General features: G+C 44.5%; 1 protein-coding gene across 2 annotated transcripts; it reads left to right on the top strand.

The window, feature by feature from the left end:
* The first annotated feature begins 1,248 nt into the window (after positions 1–1,248).
* Positions 1,249–9,889, top strand: gkup (glucuronokinase with putative uridyl pyrophosphorylase). Of its 2 annotated transcripts, XM_060076220.1 has the most exons (23): positions 1,249–1,410; positions 1,838–1,944; positions 2,042–2,086; positions 2,170–2,323; positions 2,544–2,615; positions 2,717–2,805; positions 2,957–3,113; positions 3,329–3,406; positions 3,545–3,636; positions 3,832–3,937; positions 5,532–5,611; positions 5,852–5,920; positions 6,065–6,125; positions 6,234–6,250; positions 6,348–6,405; positions 6,526–6,618; positions 7,181–7,241; positions 7,438–7,551; positions 7,768–7,825; positions 7,949–8,017; positions 8,557–8,620; positions 8,964–9,035; positions 9,618–9,889. In XM_060076220.1, the coding sequence occupies exons 1-23, from the start codon at positions 1,354–1,356 to the stop codon at positions 9,717–9,719; spliced, it is 1,875 nt and encodes a 624-aa protein (XP_059932203.1). In that variant the 5' UTR covers positions 1,249–1,353; the 3' UTR covers positions 9,720–9,889. The 2 variants fall into 2 exon arrangements, 1 of the variants encoding a protein (XP_059932203.1); XR_009529835.1 differs by lacking the exons at positions 7,949–8,017; positions 8,557–8,620; positions 8,964–9,035; positions 9,618–9,889 and having other exon boundaries at positions 7,181–7,351.
* The last annotated feature ends 218 nt before the right edge of the window (positions 9,890–10,107 follow it).

The raw sequence follows: 10,107 nt of genomic DNA, 5'->3' as shown, positions 1-10,107 counted from the left end.
CTGCAGGGTGCGGTACGGTTCGGTACGCAAAGGTGCGGTACGGATTGTGTTTCCACCGCCAAAAGTGGGCGTGACCCGGACTGAGCCGTACTCGTTTTGCCCTCGTCTTCAGTACTCCTGAAAGGGTGCCGGAAAATTCGAGCTACACACCCCCTCCGTTGATTGGTCAACAGAATCGTCACTTCCGGGCGACGTGGGGATAAAAGCAGACAAACAGTAGCCTCGAGGTATTATTCTTTACAATGAACGTGTCGCGTAAAACGCTTGCTCGGGCAAACAAGGAGGTGGAGACGTTCCTCTGCATTCTTGGGGAGGAAGACGTGCAGAGCGAGCTTGATGGAGGCTACATTGAGCAGGCTACACTGTTCGATCGCCGCGGCAGCTACGTAAACATCGTGACATCATAGCAGCGCAACACAGTGTAGCCTGCTCAATAAAAACAATGGAAAAGTTTAACGCGACACATTAAACCAAGAGCTACCTCTGCACGTCTTCCTCCCCAAGAATGCAGAGGAACGTCTCCACATCCTTGTTTGCCCAAGCAAGCGTTTTACGCGACACGTTCATTGTAAAGAATAATACCTCAAGGCTACTGTTTGTTTGATTTTATCCCCACGTCGCCCGGAAGTGACGATTCTGTTGACCAATCAACGGAGGGGGTGTGTAGCTCGAATTTTCCGGCACCCTTTCAGGCGTCAGCGTTCAGTACCACAACGGAGGAGTACTGAAGACGAGGGCAAAACGAGTACGGCTCAGTCCGGGTCACGCCCACTTTTGGCGGTGGAAACGCAATCCGTACCGCACCTTTGCGAACCGAACCGTACCGCACCCTGCAGTGGAAACGCGGCATTAGTCCCGCCTCCGCGGATCCGGTTCCCTCGATCAAAAATCGAGATAACATGGTGTTTTTGAATGATCGTACATAACAAACTCTGTAGGTGGCGTAGCTGCGTCACGTTAAAAGTGTGTAGTTCAAAACGTCACGCAGCTTTTACTACGTCGCCACAAGAGACGCGACATCTCCGTCCGCTCCAATGGACTATTGAGAGTCGCGACTGCTCAGTCCACTCCAATGGACCATTGAAAGAGAGTCGCGACTTCTCAGGACGCTCCATTAGGTTTGTTATAATGCAAACGTCCATGCTGCAGAAAATGTGCAACAGCGCCCCCTGGGGTCACACTTTTCGGTGGGTCGCAGAATTCGGTGCAACACCGGTACTCCCCCTTTAAGACATTGCCAACCAGCTTTCTTCACTTCCGGTACTTCCCCTTTAAGACCTGAAGGATCTTACCTCCGTCAACAGAACCTCAACTGAGCTTCATCTCGATCTGACATACAAGCAAGCTTCGCCGATGATTTGTATACTTCTAGTGGCTGGGCATGGCACCCTTTTAGAGACACAAATAAAGGTAAATGAATGTAGAAGTGATTTCAGCTATTGCAAAATGCGAATAATGTGAATGGGTATAAAGTACAAAGTCTGTTTGTGCACTGAAGATTAGCTATATGGCAGTTAGACCATCTGGTATCCCAATATACCATTCAAACTTAACGTTCAGTGCATAACGGAGGTTTACATACAAGTGAAGAGGCTGGCACAAAGGCTCAGCCAATACAACTTTATAGACTGACTTTAGACAATAATGTGAAAGTGTACGAAATGCACCCCCTTATATACAACGATGGCATCCATGCAATGTATTAACAAATAGGTTATTTGTGATAGTTATAGATATTAGAAAGTGATCAAATTTCAATGGATTTCGACGAAGAGCCTTAATGTAATGCCCTTGTTATGACATCCCAGTTAATCATTAACCTGGCTGCCCTGATCAGTATGACGCCACGGGGCTGTATGGGCACCTGGCCGGGGTCCCAAAGGCCCTGCTCCCTGGGATAGGAGGAAAGAAGGTCTTGGACTTTTGGTGGGAGACCGTCAACACGTGAGTTAAACTATCAGTTAGCCACAGAACACATGCACCATCTCTGGAACCTTCGGGAAGAGCTCTGAGACAACTGATCTGTCCTCCATTCTTCTAGACGGCAACTGTTCACTGAAGTCTATCTGGTCACCAATGCGGACAAGTGAGTGCAAATAATTAGTTTGGTTCCCTTGTATCACTGCTGCACTGATCCTTACCTGAGAGGCTGGTGTTTGTATGATGAAGGTATAAGCACTTTGAGCGCTGGGCCACAGCCAACGACTTCCCAGTGGAGAACGTGATCAACGACGGCAGCACGACCCTGGACGACCGGCTTGGCGCCGTGGCTGACCTGCAGCTCGCCATACGCAGTCGCAGGCTGCAGGACGACATCATGGTGGTACGGAGGCGGCCTCTCTCTCTCTCTCTCTCTCTCTTTTTCACCATCCCTCATTCTGCAGGCACATTTTTCATCTGAACAAGTTCTATATTCCACGAATGCAGACCTTAAATGGTCTGATTATATAATATTTATTATTAGGATTGCCACTGGGTTCATTAAGCGTTTCATAACAACACAATATATGATCCCTCGATGAAGTTGTGTTTTCTGTGAGCAGATTGCTGGAGACATGCTCTGTGCAGATCAGAACTTTGATATTGCTCAAGTTATCCGCTTCTTCAGGTCCAAGGTAGACTTTACACATTTATTGTACTTACTGCAAAACAGAGATTAGGGTGATTTTGATAAAAAAATTATAATTTGTGTGTGTTTGGGTGTGGGTGTGTGTAGCCTGGAGAGCTGGCCATATACTATGAGTTGGAGGAGGGAGAGAAGGCCAATTCAAGGGGCATCGTGGAGGTGTGCCCGGACACTCACAGGTGAGCACCGTGAGTGTCCTTCAATGATGTACTGTATACTCCTACAATAATGATATATTATTGTAATTGTGAAAGCTGTGTTTCTCACCAAGAAACACATTGGGAAGTGTCCCTCATGAAAGTGGAATGATGGTTACTGTGTGTCTGTAAGGATAAACCGGTTCCTGGAGAAGCCAGAAGAAGAGCTCACAGACTCTGAACTAGCCAGCGTGGTCTTCTACTGCCTCCAGGGGAGCTCTTTGTGCTACTTCTCTGAGTTCCTCAGTCTGAACCCACAAGCCCAAGACCGGAGCTTTGGACATTTCTGGGTTTGTATGATCACCTATTCTATTTTTTATCTTTTGGTGCAAAAGTTTACAGTTTGTTTCCCACATTTCAGGACTGTTTGTATTTGATTACTTTGTATTGATAACCTGGTAGAACAGCTTATTTTAGATTGATATTCATACCTCGTTGGCTGCTATACTTCATAGGAAAGCCAATTTCAGATGGGTGTTTACTGACTTGATGCGTGCCTCTGCAGGAGTGGCTTATCAACGAGAAGCAGCTCCCTGTTTTTGGGATGAAGCTCCCCACTGGCTTCCAGCTCATCGGACAAGTGGTCAGTCCCTTCCCATTTATTTATTATTATTATACATCAAGAAGAACTTGTTGATATTGTTCAAATATGTTCCATTCTGGATGTATCCATGTTTCCTCATGTCTTTTTATTCTATGGTCTGTCCTCCTGGTGTCTTAGGGACTCTCAGACTATACCAAGTGGCTCACACATTACTCAGCCAAGCAAGTGGACCAGCCGGCTAGACCCATCATACGCAGATCATATGCAAGGTAAAAATATATTAGTGTCTTGATGGGCCCCCGATGGTGTCTGGGGATAGAGCAAAGGACAAGTATTTGATGTATGAATTAAGATATAGATTTGAAACAAGAGTCAGTCAATCAAAAATCATATTGTAGAAAGACAACATCTTCTTTTTATTAGTTGTTGATAAGGTATGGATTATTTTCTGTTCTTCTGGACAGGGTGGGCCTTATGGGCAACCCCTCTGATGGTTTCAATGGGAAAACAATTGCCATGAGCATCTCCAACTTCTGGGCTGAGGTTACTCTGGTGGAGAGCGAGACTCTGGTATACAACGCACGCACGCATGCACGCACCCACGCACACAAGCACAAACATGCGCACACGTGCACAAACAGACAGACAGAGACACGCACACACACACACACACACACACATTTTAATGTGTGTGTGTGAAAACAAACACATTACAGTTTTTCTCAGTCGCTTTGGTACATTTCTCAGATCAGAATTGAAATTCTCAAAACTACCTGTTCAATCTTCACATCATTGTGTCGTTTGTGCACATCAAAAAAGCAGTTTCTCATTTCATTGAACAAGTTGCAAATGCTTTGGTACATTCATGCAAATGATTATGTACAATTCTCTGCTCTTTCCTGCATTATCAATTGCTTATGTCATGTTGATCAAAATGTATTGTAATGGGTCTTTGCATGCATAAGTCTTTACATGCAAAATGGATGAACAAGTTGTCATAATATGTCAAGCATATTTCTGTACATTTCCATTAGACTTTTTTTCTGTCCTGAATTGGTAAATTCAGGACAGGTGAATCTTGACTTTCTCTAAAGAAGGGAAATGTGTGAATTGTTAGATCAACCAACGATCAACCAGTTTACTGGAATAGCTCAAAGGTGCATCTCCTGAACCGTGAACTGGCAAGTTTATATATAGCTGGAGCACAACACAATGTTACATTGTCGGAGAATTTGTGGCCCAACAGACGGGAACGTCAGGAGGTGTAGGATGACTGCACTGTAATTCCTTCAGCAATGCATGTACAGTTTACCCTAAGGAAATTTTCCTATGTTCACATTTCTAGCAATGACATGGTCTGTCAACAAATTACAGTACAAACAGTCAAAGCGTAAATGTGAATCTTGTCCAGTCTCTTGCAATCAATCTCCCACATACACTAAGGTGTAACTTACAATTTACAATAATTGTCCTCAAAACTTTAGCCATGGTTTACATCAGAACATCCCTCCATAGTACACTGTTATATTGACAACATGACTAAGCAATTTGACTGTCTTATCCGTACACAATGACACAAGGACTTGTCATTTTGATGGCACTGACATGTTCATTGACACAGATATTTACCTTTGAGAAACAAACTAAGGATTTTGAGCAAGAGACTTGCTTTTGCATGAAATCCATGGTGTTTTGCTATTTGTACGATTTTTTTGGAGAAATGCACTTACTGTTTTGCAAATTTCCATTCTGATCTGAGAAATGTACCAAAGCGACTGAGAAAAACTGTAATACAAAAATAATAACTTGGTAGTAGTTCACAAGTTAGAAGCACTGAAGGTTACTTAAAAATAAACACATATCACAGGTACACAAAGCAGGGCCTCTTACATATAGAGCGACTGCCAATGATTAATTAAACTGAGTAGTAGTTAGCTACCTGCTCTGCTTCGACTTTGACCTACCCATCTTCCAGAGGGTCATCACTGCCAGCTTTTGAACATGGTCCTGACTATCAAAAATAAAACCAGTAGCCGGCACCTAGAACCACAGGCAGGCAGACAGACAGTCAGACAGTCAGTCTGACTGACTGACTGACTGACTGACTGACTGACTGACTGACATTATTCCGAAGGCGCTGGCTAATAGTAGGTCTGTTTTGTAGGTTCTGCTCCCTCATCCTCTTAATGACCCGACAGAGTTTGGAAGCCTGCAAGATCTGTTCTGCATCAGCAGAAAGGAAGGGTTCGTACTAAACACTGTACAGGATGCCACGTTGTTCACACAAGTTACAATGTCCTCATCTAAATCTCGGATAATACACTTTATCTGCACACCAAACGGGAGGAGAAAAAGTAAGACTAGATACAAACATTACATCATGTGTGTTTCTTGCTTTTCTTCTGGTGTGCGTCCTAAACACCCCACCGACGGTGTTGGTCCGGCAGCAGGGTCCCACTAACCCGCACACGCTTCATCTCCTAGATACCTGGGCGGGCTGCGTCTGCTGCAGGCCACCTGCAAGAAGTTTCATCAGTTCTGCTCCAACGATGGGTGAGGAACGGCCTTCCACACCCAACGTTCAGCCATAAGAAGTGTTTGCTCCATGCTACTTTAGTTATTCAATTTTAAACCCTCTGTTCAATAATTAATGATTGTGTTCCCATCATTGACATTTGTTCTTTGGTTCCCTGGTAGTATTGCTTTGACAAAGCAGAACTTCACGCTGAAATATGACACCAACATTCCTCGACAAGTGGTGAGGACCTATTATTCTTTTCATTTCGACTAATGGTTTACTAGTACAGCGTTGTATTCATCAGATGTCAACGTTCACATCTCTGTTCCTCTTTCTCTTGTCCCAAAGGGCCTCGCCGGCAGCAGGTAAGACGCTGCGTTGGTCAAACCATGGAAGGAACTCGAGATTGGATTTGGTCAATGTCTCAAATGTCATTTTTTGTTTTGTTTCATTACTGTGCAGTGCAATCGTCTCAGCAACCCTGAAGTGTCTTATGAAATTCTACAACATCACAGAGGGTGTAAGAAAAACTTTAAATGGCAACCAAGCCTTCTGTTTTCGACTTACTAACTTTGCTCTAAATACATGGAAGAGAGAGCCTTTGGAAACCTTGCCTTCTTCCTCTGATCTGGACCTGCAGGACCTCCCCAAGCCCGTCAGAGCCAACTTCATCCTCAACGTGGAGACAGACGAGCTCTCCATCACGGCCGGCCTCCAGGACCGCGTGGTGCAGGTCTGTACCACGTAGGACTGTCTTCATACCCCCAGTCTGACCAATCAGACCTCAGATTAATATCTACGGTCTGACCAATGAGACTCCAGATTAATATCTAAAATCTGACCAATCAGACTCCAGATTAATATCTAAAGTCTGACCAATCAGACTCCAGATTAATATCTAGGGTCTGACCAATCAGACTCCAGATTGATATCTAAGGTCGGACCAATCAGACTCCAGATTAATATCTAAAGTCGGACCAATCAGATTTCAGATTAATATCTAAAATCGGATTTGAGACGAGCTCAGATCTTTGTCAACGGGGTGTTCCGCTTTCTTTCGATTCATATTTTTCGACCAATCATGGAACTGAAGATGGGATCTTTAAATCCGTAACTAGGTATTAGTGAACAAAAACTTGGCCAGCACTAGTTGACCATTAGAAAGACAGTGAATAAAAACAGTGCTGCACACCCTGGTTTAGAGCAAGAATAACTGGGCAGCTGTAGGGCAAGGTAGCATAGGAATCAGAGCACACTCACGCTGAGTCTCACCCATCCGGCACACGTCCTCCTAGGTGTATGAAGGCTTGGTCTACATGGACTTCAGCAAGCAACTCATGGAGGAACGAGGCTATGGTATGTATGGTCTGTCTGGCTACATCCCGCCTGAAACATTCTTCTCAAGTGCACAGGCCAATGTGTGTGTGTGTGTGTGTGTGTGTGTGTGTGTGTGTGTGTGTGTGTGTGTGTGTGTGTGTGTGTGTGTGTGTGTGTGTGTGTGTGTGTGTGTGTGTGTGTGTGTGTGTGTGTGTGTGTGTGTGTGTGTGTGCAGGAGAATACATCCCCATGGACATGAGCGATCTTCCCACGTTCTGGCTGGCCTACCTGAGCGACCCCAGTGACTCGGGACGCATCCACAGCAACGTGCGGCAGCGCTGGCTCAGCGGTAGGAGCCCCTCCCCCCCTCCATCATGTGTCCCCTCATGGGAAAGCAGGTCTTTATCTACGGGGACTGCTTGAAGCCTCATGGGACAGCAGGTCGTTACTACTTGAAACAAGGAAACGGTGAATTTAGATTTGCCAGGATGATCATTTTGCCCCAACCGTGCAGGTTGGGGCTTGTGACCGTAGTTAAAAAAAAAAACATTTGTTTTGGATGCAGGGGAGCCTCTGGTGGTGGAGGCCATGAAGTCTTTCGCTCAGCTCACCGATGAAGCCAGGTTTGTTCCAAATCGTTTGTCAGTTCCCTCTTTATAGTACCGTGTTGAATGCTCCTAGCCATCGTATCATCATCCCCTTGACCTCATAGTAGAGGCCAACTCTCCCCCCTACTCTCCCCACAGGGCCGCTCTGGAGGGGAAGGACTGGCCCCTGTTGGCTCAGCTGATGGACCGCAACTTTGAGCTCCGCAGGTGAACTCTTCCTCCAAGTGGCTGATGACTGCTTAAACCATGGCCCTGTTTACATAAGTGAATAATATGGATTCTACAACCATTTTATCAAGTTTGATTTCTGCCTATGTCGCCGTAATGCCACATGGCCCAGGCTTTAACATAAGTGTTCCAAATAACCCCAAGCAGCGCCCAGTCGGAGAGCATTCAGAGACATGAGATATGACACCCCCCTTGCATTATATCAATTAGCGACCAGGAGCCATAGTAGCTCCGCACGTTACTTGACCACTCGTCTACAGAGATTCTCTAGACGAGAACCTATCCCTTGTAAAATTGACATTGAGTGTAAGGTACATCACCACCGGAGTAGGCCCTCACCACGGTCGTCTACATCTCTGGTCAACCGTTCCCGCCCAGTTAGAATGGCGCACCATCTCTCTTTGCAATCTCACAACCGTTTTCAAATCGCACTTTAAAGTGAGACTCAAGTGTAAACAGGGCCTGAACTGGTTCTACTGGTGGATCATACCAATATAATGGCCCACTTCTCCACGCAGGTCTGTCTATACTGATGAGTGTCTGGGTCCCGGAAACCTGAGGATGGTGCAGCTAGCCAAACAGGTACAGCTTCCCCTTGTCGAGATTCCTCGAGAAATGTTTCAATTAATTTACATTAAAGTGCAATCTGATATAGTTACTGCCAATGATTGTATTTACCGCTAGTTAGAGCACTGTGTGTTTAGAAATAAAGTGTGCCTCTGTAACAACTAATACAAAAGGCATCCAACCACAACATCATGGGATAACACGTTTCTACTCTCCATCTACCATCTATGCTATCCGAACCATCTCAGTACAACCTCTACGATGTACATTAGAATACAATACCAAATGTGATGATACTGAGGAGGATGTTGTCAGGGTGCATTCCCATACTAACGTACTGGTATCTGCTGTCACCCAGTTTGGCGCTGCGGCCAAGCTGCCGGGCAGCGGTGGAGCAGTGCTGGGCCTGAGTGTGGACCAGCAGAGAATGGTAAGACTCACTGAACCAGCTCATTCTCTACAACAGGGAAGGGACCTCCACAGCCGGATACTCTAGAAGAGGTTCATCGTCAAGAGTGAACATCATTTTCTTCATGTAACACTTTGTGGGGAGATATTCATTCATTACAAATTAGGCATGGCCATCTCGTCTGGAAGAAAGGCCCTTTTGGGGTATTTCAATTAGTTCTCTGATAGTAGAGTAGGATATTGATAATAAATTGTACAGTACCTAGAAAAGACCCTAGCTTTGGCACTTTGTCCAGTACAAATGTAGCTTGGAAGTACATCACAAATTTCTATGTCAAATGAAATGTATTTTGGTCATCTATATTCATCCTGGTTGGGGTACCCAGTCTGTGAAAGGATATTCTGGCTCTAGATAAGAACAGATATTCTCTGTCCATTTCAGCTCTTCAATATGTCACATAGCTAGTAGTACAAAAGTTTGCCCTATTCGGGTACAAAGACAACCGAGGTGTATTTTTTTTATTCAGGTGTCACAGCCATTCATAAAATTGTACTTCAGTCCAGTCATTAACGGCCTGTTGCTTTTCCATGCTTTTTCCACTAGGTGGAGATGAGGCAAGCTTTTCAGGAGGCAGGGTTCGTATTCTGTGTCATAGTGCCACACAATCCATCTGTCAGCCACCATGACCTCCCCCGTGTCCCTTGACAGGACAGACTTCACAACACATAACTTATTTATTTTTTATTATTTTAATTGTTTATCTTCACAAATGTCTTATCATAGCCTACAACTATTGCATTTTAGCAAATGTTATTTGTAATTTCACCACATAATTGTATCCCATTTGTAAAGAAATTAAAGGGACTTCTAATGAGTGTTGTGTTTTTTTTTATATAATATTGATAATGTGCCATTACACCTACTTTCGAAATATTATCAAATATATTATCTTATAGCAATTGAAGTCGTTGTCATTTGTAATTTTTGGACATTCCAGGCGTAAATTCAAAATAAAGAAAGGGATGTACGTTGTATTGGTTCCTTCTGATTAACATATCAAATATGTCAAAAAGTTCAATATTGATCAAATACG

The sequence above is a fragment of the Gadus macrocephalus genome, chromosome 16, assembly GCF_031168955.1.
Source record: "Gadus macrocephalus chromosome 16, ASM3116895v1".
NCBI lineage: Eukaryota > Metazoa > Chordata > Actinopteri > Gadiformes > Gadidae > Gadus > Gadus macrocephalus.
This window is presented reverse-complemented; position numbering and strand designations above follow the sequence as displayed.

Coding starts and splice junctions, on each gene's coding strand:
- gkup (XM_060076220.1), top strand. CDS start 1,354: ATGATTTGTATACTTCTAGTGGCTGGGCATGGCACCCTTTTAGAGACA. Junction 3,407..3,544: donor TCCAGCTCATCGGACAAGTG/GTCAGTCCCTTC, acceptor CTGGTGTCTTAG/GGACTCTCAGACTATACCAA. Junction 3,637..3,831: donor ATACGCAGATCATATGCAAG/GTAAAAATATAT, acceptor TCTTCTGGACAG/GGTGGGCCTTATGGGCAACC.